At 35.7% G+C, this 21,948-nt stretch overlaps 1 protein-coding gene across 1 annotated transcript; it reads right to left on the reverse strand.

Moving 5' to 3' along the window:
* Positions 1 to 1,694: 1,694 nt before the first annotated feature.
* On the reverse strand, positions 1,695 to 2,315 carry LOC130823335 (uncharacterized). The gene has a single exon (XM_057687953.1). It carries the CDS (start codon positions 2,313 to 2,315, stop codon positions 1,695 to 1,697), a length of 621 nt encoding a protein of 206 aa, XP_057543936.1.
* Positions 2,316 to 21,948: the final 19,633 nt, after the last annotated feature.

Consider the following 21,948-nt stretch of genomic DNA (forward strand, 5'->3'; position numbering starts at 1 on the left):
GAGAACGCCAGTAGGTCGAGGCTTTACCCCTATACCTACTTCATCAAGAGGTCGTCACCCCAAATAATTCAAGGCCAGCAGAGTAGTCTCAGGGAACCCTAGTGTGCACACCCCTTCTACTTGGATCACAACAAATAGAAGGAAGACCAAACATCGTATCAAGTATCAGAAATAATAATACCTGTCGGCAACTATACTAACCAAACAGGACAACTTGTTCATCACCCTTATACTTGGATCACAACAAATATAAGAGCTTCATTTCCCTCATGTTACACTTTACGTGATTTAATATATTTTAATAATTAGTCGCGAGCACACAAACATACATTATACATTTTATTTTATGATCATAATTTTTCCCAATAAATATATATCTAAGGAATATCCAACTGAAATCTCATTTTTCAAATCATCATTCTAACATCAATTGGTGGCAATAGGAATTAATATCATAAATATTTCTCTTTCAAATAAATCATATCAAATTTCGATATTAAAATAATAATATAAATTTTATCAAAATAATAATTATAAATTCAAGTTTGACAAAAATAATAGTAATTTTAATTTGAGAATATATAAAACATAACATCATATAAAATAATGTCATATATAACCATGCATTCTATTTAAATACATTAATTATCACTTAGCATATAATACTAACGGGATAATCCTAATTAGATGGACATTGAGAATTATCTTGTCACGCGATCCTAGACAACGTACGCTCCTAATAATCTCTGTCTACGAATCCGCTGTCTACACGAGAAAAATAATATATCTCAATTTAATACCCCGATCAACCCATCGATATAAATAAATTAAAAGATTTTTTTTTATATATATAATTTATTCAAAAAGGTAGTTTCAAAATTTTGTTATAAATATTAAGAGTATTATAAATGATTTTTAAAAGAAAAGAACAAAAGTTAACATAATAAAATTTAAAAGAAAAAGAAAATAGATAATATTTTATAATAAGTATAATAAGGTTAAAGGAATTAAAAAAAAGAAAATAAGTGGGTAAAAAACCCACTGTACCACGTAGAAAGAAAGAAGAGTAAGGGAAGAAGAGAGAGAGGGAGAAAGGAAGAAGGAAGAAGGTGAAGGTGCCGGCCGGCGGTGGCTGCCGTCGCACGCCGGTGGTATCCCGGTGATTGCCGTATCGCCGGAAAACTAAGATCATAAATAATTTTTTTTTATCAAATACGAAATGTGTAATTTGGATTGAAATTGGTAAAACAATATTATAAAGAGATGAAATTACATACCTTTAATATCAAAATCTTGCCTTTTTTTTGATTAAATTTTAAGCAATTGCAAGATGGAGGAACAGGTTGTAGGAGAGAAAGAAAGTGAGTAATAATGTGAATGAAATTAAGGGTGATTGGTTTTACTTATAATAGGTAAGTGAAGTTGTTATAAGTTAGAGGGAGAAGTGGGAAGTTATTGTTAATGGGGAGTTATATTTTTTTATTTTTATTTTTAGTTTTTTAATTTTCTGAAATTTATTTATTATTATTATTATTATTTAAAAAAAACGGTTGTTACATACACTCCCCCTTAAAAAAAAAAGTTCGTCCTCGAACTTAAAGTTAACTACTGAAGTTTTAAAAGAATATTGAACGGTTTGATAGACTCGCATCACCCCCCTATTTAAAAAGTTTCATCCTCGAAACTCAACGTACCTATTCGAAAAGTTCCGGGTATTGCTTTCTCATGTCAACTTCGATTTCCCATGTGGCTTCTTCGGTTTGCTGGTTCGTCCATAATATTCTGACCAACTTAATTTCCTTGTACCGGGTACATCTTGTTTTGGTATCAAGCATTTTTATTGGTTTGTCTTCAAAGGTAAGGGTTTCATCAAGTTCAACGGTTTCAGGTTGTATGATATGGGAAGGGTCATGGACATATTTTCGTAGTTGGGATACATGGAAGACATTGTGGACTTTAGCTAGGTTCATAGGTAGGGCTAATCTATAGGCTACTTCCCCAATTCGGTCCAATACTTCATAAGGACCTATAAAACGAGGACTCAATTTACCCTTTCTACCAAATCTCATGACACCCTTGGTTGGTGACTCTTTGAACAAAACTTTTTCACCTACTTCAAACTCTAATGTTCTCCTCCTTTTGTTTGCATACGACTTCTGACGATCTTGCGCTCCCCTCATACGTTCTTGGATCATCCTTACCTTCTTTGTAGTCTCCTCAATCATGTCTGGTCCTAATCTCAACGACTCATTAACATCATTCCAACATATAGGACTCCTACACTTTCTCCCATATAGGGCTTCGTAAGGTGCCATTCCTATGCTAGAATGAAAACTATTATTGTAAGAAAACTCTACATACATCAAATTATCCTCCCAGGATCCACCAAAATCCATAACACATGCTCTTAACAAATCCTCAAGAGTCTGAATCGTTCTCTCTGTTTGACCATCTGTGGCTGGATGAAATGCAGTACTGAACTTTAGTATCGTGCCCACTGCTTTATGTAGCATCTTCCAAAATTTGGACAGAAATCTCGAATCTCTATCCGATACAATGTCCTTAGGCACACCATGCAATCTTACTACCTCTTGAAAATACGCGTCTGTCATCTGTTGCATTGTCCAAGTATTCTTCATAGCTATAAACCTTGCTGTTTTTGTTAATCGATCCACTATCACCCATATGGCATTCTTCCCTGTTTTTGACTTTGGCAATCCTACTACAAAGTCCATTGAAATCGACTCCCATTTCCATCCAGGTACTTCTAATGGTTGCAATTTTTCCCCCGACTTCATATGTTGAATTTTCACCTTCTGACACGTTAGACACTTCGCCACAAAGCCTGCTACTTCACGCTTCATGTTAGGCCACCAAAAGTTCTTCTTAAGATCCTTGTACATCTTATCACCACCAGGATGTATTGAGTATTGTGAATTATGGGCTTTAGTCATAATCTTAGTCTTAAGTTTCTCGTCATGCGGTATGCACCATCTTCCTTTATACTTCATTACGCCATTTTCATCACTTTCGAACTCAAGTGCTTGACCATCCTCTTTCAACATCTTCAATTTAGTTAACCAGTTATCCGTAACTTGCTTCACTCTAATTTCCTCAAAAATATCGGATTCAATTGTCATTCCATTCAACTGAGTACCCACATATCCATATTCTACCACTTTTAAGTTCATCCTACGAATCTCTTCACACAGCTCATTTGCTAAAATTAATGCATTCATTGTATGACTTGACTTCCTACTCAGAGCATCAGCTACTTTGTTTGCCTTTCCTTCACAATACTTCAAATCCAGATCATAATCCTTAATGAGTTCTAACCATCGTCTTTGTCTCATATTCAACTCCTTTTGAGTGTACAAGAACCTCAAACTCTTGTGATTAGTATAAATCTTGCACTTTACTCCAAATAAATAATGTCTCCAAATTTTCAATGCAAAGACTACAGCTCCCAATTCTAAGTCATGTGTAGGGTAATCCTTCTCATACAGCTTAAGTTGTCGTGAAGCATATGCTACTACTTTCCCATCTTGCATCAACACACAACCTAGTCCATTCTTAGATGCGTCTGTATAAACCTCATATTCCCCACTTTCATTTGGTAAGGTAGGCACAGGAGCGGAGGTAAGCCTTGATTTCAACTCTTGGAATGCCGCTTCACACTTCTCATCCCATTGAAACTTAGTGGTCTTCTTCATCAAATTAGTGATAGCTTGAGCGATTCTCGAGAAAATTTTCACAAATCTCATATAGTATCCGGCTAGTCCTAAGAAACTTCTCACTTCTGTCACATTAGTGGGTGTAGGCCAGTCCATTACTGCTTGAACCTTCGAGGGATCTACCATTACTCCATCCTTTGTAATTACATGCCCCAAAAATGCTACCTTTTCCAACCAGAATTCACATTTTGAAAACTTGGCATACAACTTATTCTCTCTTAAAATCTCTAAACCTTTCCTCAAATGAGCCTCATGCTCTTCTCGATTCATAAAGTACACTAAGATATCATCAATAAAACAACTACAAACTTATCCAAATAAGGTTGAAAAGTCCTATTCATAAGGTCCATAAAGACAGCAGGCGCATTAGTGAGTCCAAAGGGCATGACTGTGAACTCATAATGGCCATACCTCGTTCGAAAAGCTGTTTTGGCTATATCCTCTTCTGCAATTCGTAATTGATGATAACCTGATCTCAAATCAATCTTTGAAAATACTCCTGCACCCCTAAGTTGATCGAATAGATCCTCAATTCTAGGAAGTGGATACTTATTCTTCACCGTCACACTATTTAAATCCCTATAATCAATACATAGTCTCAATGTTCCGTCTTTCTTCCTAACAAATAACACTGGGGCTCCCAAAGGTGATACACTTGGTCTTATATATCCTTTATCCAACAAATCCTCAAGTTGTACCTTCAACTCTTGTAACTCGGCAGGTGCCATTCTAAAAGCTGCCTTTGAAATGGGTCCTGTTCCCGGAACTAAGTCAATCTTGAAGTCTAACTCCCTCATAGGTGGCATCTCTGGAATCTCATCTGGGAACACATCAACAAACTCTTTAACTATAGGTATCTATCCTATCTCGTCCTCTTTCATGTTTGTGTCCTTTACATGGCACAAATATGCGGGGTAGCCTTTCCTAAGATGGGTTTGGAGATTTAAGGCGGAGATAAGCTTGGCCTTTGGTGGCTCGGAAGTAGTTTCTTGGTAGGTTAGTTTATTTCCCTTAGGGCCTCTAAAGGTAATTCTCTGTTTAGCACAGTTGATTTTTGCCTGATACTTCTTTAACCAATCCATTCCCAAAACCAAATTGAAGTATTTTAAATTAAACTCGATAAGGTTCACGGGTAGTTTGGTTTCAGAGATAACAATAGGCACACCCAAGTAAAGGTTCTTACTAAGAAAGGTTTCACCTGAGGGTGTGGTTACCTTCTCTTGACATGAGGAAGAAGGTTTAAAGGAATGTTTTTCGATAAAAGAGTTAGATAAAAAGAAATGTGAAGCTCCTGAATCAAAGAGTACAAAAGCAGATTTAGAGTTTACAAGGAAAGTACCCGTCACAGTGTTGGCGTCCGACTCAGCTTCACTCTTGCTCATAACGTGGAGTCTCCCATTGAAAGTGCGTCCTCCATTTCCATTGTTGCCATTGTTGTTCTTATTGTTGTTGGCGTTGTACTTGTCATTTTCTGAACCATTTCCTACTTGAGTATTGTTCGAGCGGTTGTTGTTGAAGTTATGGTTCCTAGATCCTCCTCAATTGTTGTTATAGCCCTTGTTGTGTCCATTCTGCCCTGGTTGGTTTCCTTCTTGCCTCTTGGGACAATAATTAGCTTCATGTCCAGCTTCGCCACAAGCATAATATTTAATTGGTTCGCCTTGACACGTATAGCCCGAATGACTCTTCTCACATTTCTTGCAAACCCAAGCCCTCTGGTTGCCATTCCTTTGCTGGTTTTCATTCTGCCTAGGGTTTCGGTAATTCCTATCGTTATGTCCTCCTCCGTGGGGATTGTTCCTACCATTACCCCCATTGTTACCAAAACGAGGTCTTTTATCATTACTTTGACTATCAGCATTGCTTTGGTCTTTCCTCTTGTTCCTTCTCAACACATCTTCTTCTCTTTGTAAGATCCTCTCCATGTTACAAGCCTTAGAATAAGCCTCTGCAAGGGTAGATGAGGTACTTCCTCCTAACCTAGTTTAAATCTTGAAAGCTAAACCATCCTCAAATTTTTGTGCCTTAGAAACTTCATCAGGGACCATGTTAGGGCAAAACTTAGCATACTCATTAAACTTTTGGGCATATTCCTTGACACTCATAAACTTCCCTTGGTTCAACCTATTCAATTCACTGCACTTTTATCTCCTAATGTGTTCAGGGAAGAATCGACCTCTAATAGCAACCTTAAAAGAATCCCAGTCAAAGTTTGGTTGGTTACTAATGGTTTGTCCCTCAGTTTCCCACCATGTGTTAGCATCCTCACGTAGGTAAAACATAGCTTGGTTAACCTTTTGGGCCTCAGATGTTCCACTTGCAGTAAAGATTTTCTCCATGTCATGTAACCAATTTGTAGACTCAATTAGAAACGGGAACAGCAACAAGAGGGGGGGTGAATTGTTGTTGTTACTAGTTTAAGCGTTTTTGCCCTGTTTTTGCGGAATTTAATAAAATAAATAAAGCTTAAACTTAGAGAGAAATAATTAAAAGAGACAAACGATTTTTACGTGGAAACCTTCTAGGCCTAAATAGAAGGAAAAACCACGACCCCTCGGGATTTCTAAATTCTCCACTATGTTTAAGGCAACTCGTTACAATTACATTAAACATCTTACTTCACTCGAAGCGCATCAACTAGGCCAATTTCTCTCTCAAATTGCTTCACTTAAAGCAACAAACTTAGCTTCACTAAAAGCTAAACTCCACAATAGCTTCACTAAAAGCTATCTATTTCCCCCTTAGACTCACCCAAGTCTAATTACAAATATCACTCAAAATCCCTTACAAAAGAAAAAAAATTCTCTAAAAATAAAATCATTAAGTTGCACAAGAAAATATTATAAATTAATTGGCATTTTTAAAACAAAATTTTCTTGTAAAAATTCACCCAAAATTACGTATGATTTAATGGCTCATACTAAGGCAAGTTTTGAAGAATAACCGGTCCACAATTTATTGAGTCAATTTCCCTAATAAAAAGGAATATTCCAATCCATTATTCCCAAGGAAAATAATGTGGATCACAATAACCAAGTCTTCCTACGGTTAATCTTAAAATAGGCATTAAACTTGACCAATTCAAACCCACGGTTATTTAATAATAACCGTTGTTCCCAGATACTAATAATAGATACTGTTCCCTTTAGCAGCAGTTCCCATATACTAAAATTAGCTGCAGTTCCCTTTTCCAATAATAACCACGGTTTACTTTAGCTAAATTTAGATAGGGTTGCCTTTAGCTAATAATAGGGATGGTTACCTATTACTAATATTAGGGACAATTACCTTTAGGTAAAAATAGCTAAGACTTAGCTGCTGTTTCTATATTTAGTAAATCCAATATTTACTAAATATAGATCCTAAAATAAAGGCTTATATTTAGAAAATCACACGTTAGATATTTTAGAAAATATTTTGCCAATTAACTTTAATTATTTATTAATGCAACAAATCAACTTTATTTAATATATTAACTAAAAATAATAATTAAAAATAAATAACCAGAGTTTCCAGTTAACGTAGGCTGACTTCAGCTCAGGAACAGTGCGCTGTCTCCAATTTTCAGTTTTGTTAGAACATCCAACTTAGAAACACTAGACCTGCTGTCTCCATTTTACATCCCAAGCGATATACTTCTTCTAACATCTTTCGGATCCTTTTGACACGTACATTTCCATGAACCAAGTCATAGGCACTATCAACGATCATAATCATGACCGGATATCGACCTGCACACAATCTCTAAAAACATATTTGTTTAAATAAAGTGTAGTCATCATCAAAACTCAAGAGGTCCAACACAATTCTCTAATAGCATAGGGTCCTCTTTTCCAACAAAGGTAAGGGGTTTTAAAGTGGCAATCTTCTTAGCCATGACAGCTTGGGGGTCATCATGTCCATTGTTCATATTGTTAGCTTGGTTTTGCACTAATAGTCCTATGTTTTGAGACAACTGCTCAAGTACCCTCACTCTAGCTGTTAATTGTTCAGGTGTTTCGGCCATGTTATTTGCTTGTTGACGCCTGCGAGATCGAGTATAAACGTTCGGGTATTGCATAGGCTACCTATATAAGAAACTAAGCGTTTACTACTAACGTTTCCATCATGTTCATACACACTTATTCTCAATATTCAAGATTGAAAGAAAGGACAAGGAAACAATTTGCACACACAACATAAAAAGACTCATGAAAATATTCATTAATATAAATTTTTAAATAATAATCCAATCACAATAAATAAAATCAACATTGTTCAAAAATAAAGGCAACTAGCGAAATAATCTAAAGCTAACAAATTCCATCCTATCCTATTTTTCTAGTTAACAAGTAATCATCAAAATCACTTTCGAACTGGCTCTTCCTCAAAATCCTCCTCGGGATCCTCCTCAGGATCTTCTACATAGACTTCCTTAGGTTCATATTTTTCTTCATCTTCAGATTGAATAAGTATAGGTATGGTATCGGTGTTATCATCTTCCCCGTCACTCTCATCCTCGTAGTCATAGGAGCTCCTAGATACATTATAAATCCACTTCGCCTTAGCATCGATCATCCTCTTTTCTAAATATTCTAGAGTAAGGAACCATTTCTCATTTTCATACGCATACCTTTCCCAATTGGGTCTCTCGTTTTTAATTATGTCATTGTATTCTTTCTTATGTTCGGCATAAGGGCCTACATTACTCAAGGTTCGAATAAGGACATCTGCTTGCTTAGGTGGTGTGTTATAATCAGAGTTGCCATGATACTTGTTTAGGTGGCAGTTCTCCATGCTTACACGGAGACGATGGATATATGAGGAAATGGGTTCTCCTGCTTTTATAGAAAGGTGGTACGGTGCATCACGAAAATTTCTAACACTTTTCCTAGTAGTGCAACGGAATCGAGGCATCTAACAAAAAAAAAACGAAAGATAACGAAAATATAATTAAAAGAAATAACACACTACTACTGAGTACTTAAAAGTACTTCAAAACAATAAACCCATTCGTCCCCACTCTCATAATTTATTTTTATTTCTAACTTACTTAAATTATTTAAAATAATTTTTTTTACCTTGTACCATCTAACCAATTTTTAATTTAAGCCTTTTTAAACTTTAAATCCTAAACGACCCTAACATTTGACTAAAACAATCCTAAGCTACTGATACCACTTTGTAACACCCTCAGAATAGGTCGGACTTTTGAAAACACCTTTGATGAAAAACATGAGCCAAAACCTACTCATGGGAGTGCTACCGCCACATCTATTTCTAATAAAATAAATGTAAGGCTTAACGACTAAGAAATAACTTAATAATTTTAAATCCAACAAAGGATCTTACAACATAAGAAAAGACTAAAACGTAATATGGGTCTTACAACCTAAGGTAATAACTTTGAAATCAGAACAATTAATCATATAGTTAGAGCATATATCTTATACTCCTATCAACAGAACATTCAAAACAATTATTAGAACAGTTCATCATCAGAGTCATCAGAGCAACAGTTCATCAAATAACTTCTATTATCAGAGCAATATAATTTCCATTATCAGAGCAATATAAATCAATCAAGATATGGAAACTATAGTATTCACAACTTCTCAAAAGTTTGTGCATACTTCTTCCCCCTTTTGTCATCAATCAAAAAGAAGTGGGATAGTCAAACCACAGCGTAAACCATATAGATATTGCCATTGAAGAAGATCAGAAACAGTAAATAAAGGCAAGCACCATGTAATGCAATCCAGATATGCACATATTATAACATCACAGACCAATATAAAATAAAGAAATTGTAGCAGCTGTTTCAACAAAAGAAATACAACTTTGTACCCCAGATAGTACAAACAAGAAAAGAAAAAAATTGTTTGATAATTTTAACTGCTTGATAGTAGGGCCAACAAATTATAAAATGGTATAGGAAGAGGAATCATGGAGCAGTCTCATCTTCGTCTATGAACTCAGTCTGCACTTCAACTGTGTCCAGCTTGGCACCAAGACGGTTCTCCATCTGGATGAGCTGATCAGCAATTGAGGCAAGTGAGACACGAGTTTCATCTTGAAAAGCAAGAAATTGAGACTGGAGGTCTTGGAGCTTAGATAGTATGGAGTCTAAAGAAGCTGCAGGAACAGAATCAAAATTAGCACAGCCTATACCTAGTGAAGTGTGTGTTGGAAATGATGTTGGTGTAGACTGTATAGGTGATGGTTTTGGTGATGGAATTTGAGGTTATGGTGGTGTGGCTGGCTTGGGAGAGGTAGGTACATATGTTGTAGGCTCAGGGATGTGGTGAGAGGTGATGTCATCATCCATAACAACCTTACATTTAGAAGCGCAACTCCTACTTTTCCTCTGTATTGAACCAGCCTGCTTCCTCAAAGCTATCACAATCTCCTCATCACTTGAGTCACTACCTAGAATGTGATAATCATCATCCTCCATATCATCTCCTTTCTCTTTTGATTCCCCCTTACTAGATGCTTCTCCCTGTTCCCGTGTTTCTATTGTTTCATTGGTTGCAGTGGGAATAGACTCCTGCTCCTTTTCTTCTTCAACTACTTGTTCCTTTACTTCCTCAACCTTCTCCTCTTCTGATTCAACATCATTAACTTCTTCCACAGCATGTACCAATATCCCTTCATCATTCAATTTTAGGTGCAGATTATGTAAGCATTTGGCACCTATTTTCATATTAGGACCCATAGGAAACTGCAATCCATCTAGAGGTACACCAAATTTTTTGAAAATCCAGGTCAATAGCCCTCAATATCCAACAATACTTTTCTTTTCAATGCAGTCTGAAAGATGAGAAATCATCAAGGAAGGAAAATTTATTCTAATATTATTGGTCATGCAATAAATCAAGGTTGCATCACGCAGACTGACTTCACTACGTTTGGAGTTTCGTGGAAAAATGAATCTGCGTGCAATGTTATATAATAATTTATGTAGAGGAGACAACGTTGTTACTAATCTTCCCTTTCTTTTGCTCAATCCCTAAGAATTTCAGAACAGTTCGTTCATTTATCCCAGAAAATACTATCTTCGAGCCAAAATCATAGGTGTCAAATCCAACAGCAGGGACATTGAACCATTCCCCCAACATAACATTGTTAAATTCTATTTTTACATCCTTAACAGAGCTAGAACACACCCCACAATCAATAGAAAAACTTAAAATAAATTCACGCATTAGGTTAGGAAATATTGGGTTGCAACTGAAATCGGTCATCAATACTTCCCAGTTTTGATTTTGTAAAATGGCATGAAGTTGCGGAAAGGGAGTAGTATCATACCAGTACTTGTCTAAACCGAACCCTACAGACATTTCCTTTGAAACTTCTTCAACGCTATTGGGATCAGTAAACTTCAAACGTTTGGTTGGTCTAGATGATGAACCACCTTTTGATGTGGAGATGTGGCGTTTGGTTCCTGCATGTGTAGTGGATGAAATTGGGGTTTCATTTTTAGTTTCGTTAGATGAGGATGGTGGAGCGTCAATCTGTGGTGAAGGGTGAACCACCTTAAGAGGTTGCGGCTGCGAAATTTTACAGGTTTTTGGTGTTTTCCTGTTCATTTTCTTGCCGGAGTTTGAGGATTTTAGTGTTTTCATTTTGATTTTGAAGGGTATTGAGAAGGAGGGTAATGAGTGGGCGTGAGAGGTGTGACTTGAGGAAGGGGTTAATATATGGGTGAAAGGACAGTTACTGAAGGGTTCAACTCTTCATTGCATTAATTATTTCATTTGAAATCAATTTCTTAAAGAAGAGTTGTAGGGTAAATTCATTGAATTCGTAAATAAATCCAATTCCCATTATTTGATTAATTTGAATTGACCCAGAAAAAAATATGAAAATTAAAAAAAATTATTTTTTTATTTTTATTTTTATTTTTTTTTTAAATTTTTTATTAATATTATTTTTTTTTTGGAAATAGAAAAATGGAACGAACACATGCTGCTTTGGTCTGATTAGTTCAAAACATGCAATCAAGAGGACATTCATAGTACATATTTTATTAACTACATACCTGAATTCTTCAATAATTGATTTTTCAATCAATGTTTTTGTGGTTGATTAAACCTATTCAATTTGAAGTTGCATCAAGGAGAATTCTTGCCATTATCTCAGTGGAGCTTGATCATACCAAGTTCCAATCTCATCTTTTCATATTGTTCCCTTGGAAGTGGTTTAGTCATGATATCTGCAACTTGCTCATTAGTGTTAACATGCTTGACTATTATATTTTTATTTTCAACGTTGTCCTTAAGAAAATGATGTCTTATATGAATGTGTTTAACCCTAGAATGATGCACTGGATCTTTTGATATGCATATGGCACTGGTATTATCACAATAAATAGGAACACATTCAAACTTAATACCAAAATCTCTTAGCTGCTGTTTTATCCAAAGCATTTGGGAACAGCAAGCTGCTGCTGCTACATATTCAGCTTCGGCAGTGGATAATGCAACGGTGTTTTGTTTCTTGGAACACCATGAAACTAAACATGAGCCAAGAAATTGTACCATACCTGAAGTACTTTTTCTGTTCATAAAATCTCCTGCATAATCTGCATCACTAAAACCTTTCAAGTCATAGACATCATTTTTAGGGTAAGATAGGCACAAGTCATCTGTTCCCTTCAAATATCTTAAAATTCGTTTTACTGCAGTGAGATGTGATTCTTTAGGATTGGATTGAAATCTAGCATATAAGCCAACACTGAAAGTAATATCGGGTCTACTAGTAGTTAGATATAATAAAGAGCCAATCATGCCTCTATACATAGTTTGATCAATATTTGTTCCATTTGGGTCTTCATCTGATCTAACATTTGTAGCCATAGGTGTTTTGTTGGTTTTAGCATTATTCAAGCCATATTTCTTGAGAAGTTCTTTTATATATTTTTGTTGGTGAATAAAGATACCATTAGCTGTTTATTTAATTTGTAACCCAAGGAAGAAGTTTAGTTCTCCCATCATACTCATTTCAAATTCAGTGCTCATTAGGTTAGCAAATTCTTTACACAGCAATTCATTGGTGGCTCCAAAAATAATATCATCAACATATATTTGAACAACTAAAATTTCAGAACCTTTATTCTTAAAGAATAAGGTTTTGTCGATTTTACCTCTTACAAAGTCATTTTGAATCAAGAACTTTGATAATATTTCATACCATTGCCTAGGAGCTCGTTTTAAGCCATAAAGAGCTTTATCAAGCTTGTAGACATGATCAAGACAGGAGGTATTTTCAAAGCCAGGGGGTTGTTCAACAAAAACTTCTTCATCAAGAAATCCACTTAAGAAAGCACATTTCACATTCATTTGATATAATTTAAAGTTCATAAAAGCAGCAAAAGAAATTAAAATTCTTATAGCCTCTAACCTTGCTACCGGTGAAAATGTCTCTGTATAATCAATACCTTCTTGTTGATGGTACCCTTTGACCACGAGCCTTGCTTTGTTTCTTACAATTATTCCATGCTCATCTAATTTGTTCTGAAATACCCATTTTAAACCAATTACCTTTTTGTGTTTTGGTTTGGGTTCCAAATGCCATACTTTATTTCTTTTAAATTCATTCAATTCATCTTTCATGGCTACGATCCTTTCGGAATCCTTCAGAGCTTCTTCGTGATTTTTGGGTTTAAGTGTTGATAGGAACGCAAAGTGTGCACAAAAGTTTCTCATTTGAGATCTAGTTTGTGTTCCTTTATTCAAATCACTTATAATCAAATCAAGAGGATGGTAACTTTGATATTTCCAAGGTTTAGGCACAAATTCTCTTGTGGGAACAGTAGCATGTTCTGTTTCATCAGCTTGATCGTCATTCTGTTCAGCTACTGGATTAGCTTGCTCTTCTGTGGGAACAGCTGGATTGGGAACAGTCTGCTGGTCCTGTTCAATTGGCAGTTCCAGATTATGATCAGGCCTTTCTGCTTCATCTGGAAACGGCTGTTCAGCTGCTGTTCCTTGATCTTGCTGTTTCATTTCTTCATCATCGTCTTCTAGATTTGCAAGACCTATTTTAAAATTATTTGTATTCTGTTCACTTGTCAAAAAGTTAGTTTCATCAAAAATTATGTGAACAGATTCTTCCACGCTCAATTTGCAAAAAACTACCTTATATAATACTTTTCTTTGCAAAAGACTACCTTGTAACGGTTTTGAGAGTTTGACCGTCAAAAGTAACCGTTGACTATCACGTGTGACGCACGTGTTATAAAACAATCCTCCTTCTTCATTTCACAACTGTTCCAGCCATTTCCTTCCTCTTCTTCTTCGAAAAAATCCTAATTTATTCCCCTTCCTCTTCGAATTACCCTAAATTATTCCCCTTCTTCTTCGAAAAACCCTAAATTATTCCCCTTCTCCTTCGAAAAACCTTAAATTTTTCCAAGTAATTAGTAATGTCTTCTTCTTCTTCAACCCAAAACTCGACACATGAAAAATGTGGGTGTGGAGTTCCCTTTGCAAGGAGGGTTTCATGGACCAAGGAAAATCCAGGAAGAAGGTTTAAGAGTTGCGTTTTTTATGATCCTGATACAAATTGGAGGGGATGCAAAAAGTTTAAATGGGTTGATGAACCTGAAATAGCTGTTTGGCAAAGAGAAGTCACTAACAAGCTTGTGGAGGAGAAGCGACAATTGGCAACCGAAATCAAGATTTTGACATCAAGGGTTTGTTGCTTGGAACATGAAAAGGAACAAGCAATTTCAGAAATAAAAAGGATTAAGAAGAAATGGATGAATGACAGGAAGCATGGAAATCAGATTACAAGCTTTGTATTAGGGTTTTTCTTTTGTTTTTTGTTGGTGTTTGTTGTATTAATGAAGGCTAGTATTTGAAGTTTAGGACCTCTTTTAGAATAATTGTAACAGTGATTTGTGTTTTGTAACTTGATCATGATGAGTGAATGAATTAAGCTTTTATTTTTTCCATTTAATTTCTTTGCAGGTACTGTAAATACACTTGTGTTTATGTAATGTGTGTTGTGTTTGCTGTGTTTGCTGTATATACATTTGGTTTTGGTGTGTTTGATGTGTTTGTAGCACCCATAAAATGTATTTGTTGTGTTTGCTGTGAACACATTTTCAGCACTGATTCAAGACTAAGCAACTTGCTGTTTGCTATAAATACATTTGGTTTTCAATAATGCTGTGTGTGTGTATGAAAATTAGATGGCTCATTTGCTGTTTGCTGTTTGCTGTGTAGCTGCTAATGATTTGCTGTGTAAACACATTTGGTTTTGGTGTGCTTGCTGTGTTTGCAGCACCCAAACTTACATTGTAATTGCTGAATCAACTTGCTTACATACAGCTATTACATACAGCACAACACATATCTCTTAATGATTCAGCACATACAGGTATTAGGAACTGATTCAAACTGATTCAAACAGCACATACAGCACATACTCATAACCCATCAAGTTCAGTACCATCTCAACACAATGATCTTAAACTACTGAGTACACTCTCAGTTCAGTACAACACATACTACTTATCAAATGATCTGAACATTGATCTGAACATTGATTCAAGATAGTCTCAGTTTGAACATTGATCTGAACATACAGCACAGCTATTGATCTAAAACAAAGTACATTCTCAATTCAAATACATATTGTTCAACACAGTACACAGTATATGCCTTACATTAATTCAGCACATTAAATTCAATGAAACATAGTACATTCTCAATTCAAATACAGCTCTATATTTGACTTTGTTGATCCACTATAGATGAAGTAGATGCTGCTATTGCACTTTGCGTTTGTTGACTACTGGAGCAAGAAGTTCCCATTTTAGGCCTTCCACCCTTTGACTTCGTCTTTGTTGGATGTGGTTTGGCTGGATTCTTGCATCCTTTTTTGTTGTGATCTAAGTCACCACAATTACCACATCTCCGTTGCTTGAATTCTCGAACAGCAGTTACAGGCTTGTTACCTCCTTTACCTTCATCATTTTCCTTTTTTCTTTTCCTCATTTGAGGCCTTCCAGGCCTCTTTCGAAATGGTGTAGGAAGAGGTTTGGCTAAAGTGGTTGTCGGCCACATTTCGCGTCCTGGCATACCATAAAACTTAGGAGCGTACGTCTTTGCATACGTTTCTACAAGATACGCCTCATGGACAAATTCACTGGCATCTAATTTTCTAATAAGAATACAAGCCATGGCATGTTTGCAAGGGATCCCAAGAAGATTCCAACTTCCACAAAGGCAAGTCTTATTGGTCAAGTTTACAACGTAACTTTTTTCATCATCATCCACCTCAAACTCAGACACATCCACTGGGATTACCCTCAAACCATATATTTCCTTTGAATTTTTTTCAATCATTTTGGTGATAGCTGGCATCAACACACCTTTAAAGTTACCCAACCCTTCTCTTTTGGCTGCACTCCTTTGCATCACATATCTCCTAATCCACTCCATAAGAGAAATTATGGGCTTCCCCCTAGCTTCTACTAACACATTATTGAATGACTCACAACAATTATTTAACAACATCCCAGACTTAATCCTACTAGGAAAAGCATGCCTAGACCAGTGTAGGAATAGCAGCTAGATATTCATATGCTTGAACAGAAATATTCTTTATTTCATTCATTTCTCTTTCAAAATGAAACTGTAAAAGGTAAATTATTACTAATTAGTTCGACATTACATTCAAATATTTAATTGTATACTTGAATAGCAGCTAGATATCCATACCTTGTTGTAAGCTCTTGCTGCTTTCCAAAAGTGATGTTTGTACAACTCTCCAGGGAACTTGATCTTGAAGTTAACCCATATATGCCTACAGCAGAACCTAATTTCAGCTTCAGGAATCACTGAGTTCAAAGCTTCAATCAAACCCTACATTGTCCACAAATTAGTATTAGGGTTAGAACATTAGTTACAACTGAAACAAGATATGTTTTAACAAGTAATTACGTTCATACCTTTTGCCTATCGCTCATGAAGGTAAAATCTTCACATCCTGCTTGTACCCAACTACTCGATGGACTACCGACTTTAGGTCTTCTACAAGGAGATTTAGAAACCATGTCCAAGTTTCTACGTTTTCTGTTTCGATCACAGCCCATGCAACATGGAAGATGTTATTGTTCCCATCCTTACCTACAGCAGTTAGCAAAACCCCAGGGATTGTCCCTTCAAATGTGCCCCATCAACACATATAATAGGCCTACAGCCAGCAACAAAACCCTCCTTACATGCTGGCAAACATATATACATCCTTTGAAACAAGGGTGGAGGTGTGTCTATTCCGATGCATTTCACGATTGCAGTGCTTCCAGGGTTAAACCTCCTTATTGCTTCCGCATAATTCCACACCCTGCTATACTCTTCACTAGCATCACCAACTATCATTTTCTTTGCAATTCTTTTAGCCATGTAACACTTAGAGGACTTCACTTCACAACCTAACTCCCTGTTTACCCGTTTCTTAAATGCCTTTAATTCCCAATTTGGATTTTCCCTCCAATCCTGTATGTATTTCTCAGCTAAACACAAAGCAGTGAGTTTGTTATTTTGGTGTTGGTGACCACAAGTGTGCTCGGGAAAATAACTCCTTATTTGAAGTGTCTCCTAATCTTTCAACTTCACAGCATGAACCTTAAAACAACACTTCTTATCCTTCCCACAAACACAGTTCACAATTCTAGCTTTCGATTTCACGCAATCGCATCTATTGTAGCAATACACAGTTATCCTATTTCTACCATTATGTAGGTAATAATAATTGTAACCACATTCAATAGCATGGTACCTTAATGCTTTTCTAAAGACATATGTAGAAGGAAACTTAAGGCCTAAAGACAAATTGATCTTACCCTTAAAATCAACCTCAGGATTGAATGTAGGATAGCTGGCTATACCTTCCTCATCAACATTCAATGCACCCCAATCAACATCATTAGACTCCAGTTCATCATCATTAACATATATGTCTCTATTATTTTCCTCATCAACCTCCTTATCTACTAACAATCTAATTTCATCATCACCTATAAACACATCATCGAGACCATAAACTACATTTTCTGCAAACAAATCAGAATCATACTCATATTCATCCTCATCACCACAACTGTAATCATCATCACTGCTATCCTCAAAATCAGAAAGTTCTTGCTGTATGTGGCCTCTCTCAATTGGTGTAAGGTTTAGGGTAGAAATAGCATCTGAGTTATTTGTTTTAGATCTAGGGTTAGCACTTACACATTCTTTATAACCCGTATATGTGTTTGGTGGTCCCATTTCCCCAACATCAACATCTACATTTGCTCTTTCCAACTCATCCACAACCTCATGTGCCACATCAGATCTTTCGAGCTCCACCTCATCTGTCCTAACATTGACCAACTCAGTTGCCAACTCAGAATGCTGCATTTTCGAAGTACTTGCTTTTTTCAAGATTTTCAATTTCTTCATGTTATTGATTTATCTAATTTTAGGAACCATTATACATTATTCACACACAACAATAATCAATTAACAAATTACAAGATAAAAACAGGAAATTAAATACGAAAAAAACAGCAACCAAAGGAAGCACATTTGTAAAACGAATTCAATTTTAAAGAAAAAATAAAATACAACAATGAAGAACAAAACCTTAATTGAGTAGTACTACATACCTCTAAAGGTTAGATGTTTCAGCAAGAAGATGTCTCAAGGAAGAAGGGAGCGAATTCAAGAACTTAGAGCACTGATTTTTTCGAAGAAGAAGAGGAAGGAAATGGCTGGAACAGTTCTGAAATGAAGAAGGAGGATTGTTTTATAAGGTCATGTGCGTCACACGTGATAGTCAACGGTTACTTTTGACGGTCAAACTCTCAAAACCGTTGGAAGGTAGTCTTTTGCAAAGAAAAGTATTATATAAGGTAGTTTTTTGCAAAAGAAATTAGATAAGGTAGTTTTTTGCAAATTGAGGTATAGAATAGGTAGTTTATTAGAATTTTCTCTTGTTCTTTTATTGTAAACTCTGTATGCCTTACTATGTGAAGAGTAGCCAAGAAATACTGCTTCATCACTTCTTTCATCAAACTTCCCTATATTTCGTTTTCCATTCACATGAACAAAACATTTGCATCCAAACACACGAAAATAGGAGATATTTGGTTTTACACCCTTAAGTAACTCATAGGGTGTTTTAGAAGTGATTGGTCTTATTAATATACAATTCAAAATATAGCACGCAGTATTAACAGCCTCGGCCCAAAAATTTCTAGGTAAACCACTAGCAATTAACATGGTTCTAGCCATTTCCTCTAAGGTTCTATTTTTTCTTTCAACTACACCATTTTGTTGTGGTGTTCTTGGAGCCGAAAAATTATGACTTAATCCATGTTCATTGCAATAATTCATGAAACTTGAATTTTCGAATTCTTTACCATGATCTGACCTTATGTGAATAATTTGATTATTGGTAGATTTTTTTATCTTGTTAGCGAAAGAAACAAACTCATTAAAAGCTTCATCTTTACTAACTAAAAATAAAGTCCAAGTAAATCTACTATAATCATCAACAATAACAAACACATTTCTTTTGCCACTACGGCTTTGTGTTCTCATAGGTCCACATAGATCCATATGTGATAATTCAAGTGGTTTAGAGGTGGTCACAACCTTCTTTGATTTAAAAGATGACCTTACTTGTTTTTCTTGGACACAAGGATCACAAATTTCATCCTTTAGGAATTTTATAGTTGGTAGTCCTCTTACTAGGTCTTTTGATCTTAATGTATTAATCAATGTATAACTAGCATGACCTAGACGCTTATGCCAAAGAAGTGGGTCGTCTTTTATAACACTTAGACACGTTAGACTGGTTTTGGGAACAGTGTCCAGGTCCACAACATAAGTGATCCCTTTCTGATCCCTTCAAGAACTGTGTCTCCTGTGTCATTCCTAGAAATGATGCATCTTTCAGAAGTAAAGTTCACAGAGTTACCTTTATCGCAAAATTGAGAAATGCTTAGTAAGTAATGTTTCAAATCCTCGACTAAAAATACATAATCGATAGCATGGGAACTAGACCTTCCAACTTTTCCTTTGGCGATTATCTCACCCTACATATTGTCACCGAAGGTTACTGTTCCCTCATCATAGGCTTCAAGTGAGAGAAATTTAGATTTGTCACCCGTCATGTACTTGGAACACCCACTATCCAGATACCATGAGTTGTTCCCCCTCACTTGGACCTGAAAAAAAATTAATTGTTAGTTACAGGAACCCAGGCTGTCTTGGGTTCCTTGTCGATTTTACAAGAATCTGCTTTCTTCATCCAAACGTTATCGACATAGTTTCTGTTAGAGACAGTTTACTGTTCCCTTTTGGTGCACTGGTCCTTCAGATGGCCAGTTCCTCCACAAAAGGAACAGATTCTGTTACTAGGGAGATCAACGTATACCTTATTCTTCATGCTATTCTTAAAGTGATTTAGGAGTTTTGAATTTTTACTTTTAGCTTCTTAAATCCATTTGGGAACACTTTTGATTTTCCCTTTTTCTCTTGAATTTAATTCAAGCTCTATTTTATCACTGTTGGAGCGGTTGAATTCGAAGCTACTGTCCAGATTTTGAAAATCTGTACACAGGTTCTTAATAGATGCATCGTTTAATTCCTTATTCAAGCCTAACAATTTGTATTGCGATAACTCAATATTAAGAATAACCTTTTTCTTTTTTAATTCTCTCCATATTTTTCTTTAGAATTATATTTTGGTCCAACAAACCGAAAAATCTATTTTGGACATCGGATCTAAAGGTGTTTATATAAGAGGCATGGTCTTTACTTACTTTGAGCTCCTTTTCCAATTGGAGACACTTATCATTACAATTTTCAAGTTTAATTTGTGTCTCCTTTAACAACTCTATTAATTTATTTTTACTCAATTTGGATGGATGGACAGAAAATGAGTTAGAAGAACATACCTGCTTTATGGCAAGGGCATTAATTTTCATCTTCTGAAAATCTTCTTTTTCAAATTCGGTTATGGGTTTCAGAACAATTTCATGATTGGAGTTAGTAGTTATTACCTCAAAGTCTCCAATTTTGATGACTCTCCAAACTTGATAATTTTCCGCTTTGATGAAGATCTCCATCCTATTCTTCCAATAAGTGTAGAATTTTTCATCAAACATGGGTGGTCTTTGAGTAGAATATCCTTCTTCCATTCGCTCGTTCATAATTGACATTTTTGGGAACACCAGGATTCTGCCCTCAGGGTTTCCTGATCTACTGGGAACAGGGCTCTGATACCAATTGTAGACTCAATTAGGAACGGGAACAGCAACAAGAGGGGGGTGAATTGTTGTTGTTACTAGTTTAAGCGTTTTTGCCCTGTTTTTGCGGAATTGAATAAAATAAATAAAGCTTAAACTTAGAGCGAAATAATTCAAAGAGACAAGTGATTTTTACGTGGAAACCTTCTAGGCCTAAATAGAAGGAAAAACCACGATCACTCGGGATTTCTAAATTCTCCACTATGTTTAAGGCAACTCGTTACAATTACATTAAACATCTTACTGCACTCGAAGCGCATCAACTAGGCCAACTTCTCTCTCAAATTGTTTCACTCAAAGCAACAAACTTAGCTTCACTAAAAGCTAAACTCCACACTAGCTTCACTAAAAGCTATCTATTTCCCCCTTAGACTCACCCAAGTCTAATTACAAATATCACTCAAAATCCCTTATAAAAGGATAAAAATTCTCTAAAAATAAAATCAATAAGTTGCACAAGAAAATATTAAAAATTAATTGGCATTTTTAAAACAAAATTTTCTTGTAAAAATTCACCCAAAATTACGTATGATTTAATGGCTCATACTAAGGATAGTTTTGAAGAATAACCGAGTCCACTATTTATAGAGTCAATTTCCCTAATAAAAAGGAATATTCCAATCCATTATTCCCAAGGAAAATATTGTGGATCACAATAACCAAGTCTTCCAACGGTTAATCTTAAAATAGGCATTAAACTTGACCAATTCATGCCCACTGTTATTTAATAATAACCGCTGTTCCCAGATACTAATAATAGATACTGTTCCCTTGAGCAGCAGTTCCCATATACTAAAATTAGCTGCAGTTCCCTTTTCACATAATAACCACGGTTTACTTTAGCTAAATTTAGATACGGTTGCCTTTAGCTAATAATAGGGATGGTTACCTATTACTAATATTAGGGACAATTACCTTTAG

This window comes from Amaranthus tricolor, chromosome 9 (assembly GCF_026212465.1).
Source record: "Amaranthus tricolor cultivar Red isolate AtriRed21 chromosome 9, ASM2621246v1, whole genome shotgun sequence".
In the NCBI taxonomy this organism is placed as follows: Eukaryota; Viridiplantae; Streptophyta; class Magnoliopsida; order Caryophyllales; family Amaranthaceae; genus Amaranthus; species Amaranthus tricolor.

Bases quoted from the DNA above. Each gene is read 5' to 3' on its own strand.
- LOC130823335 (XM_057687953.1), bottom strand. From the start codon at position 2,315: ATGGCACCTTACGAAGCCCTATATGGGAGAAAGTGTAGGAGTCCTATA.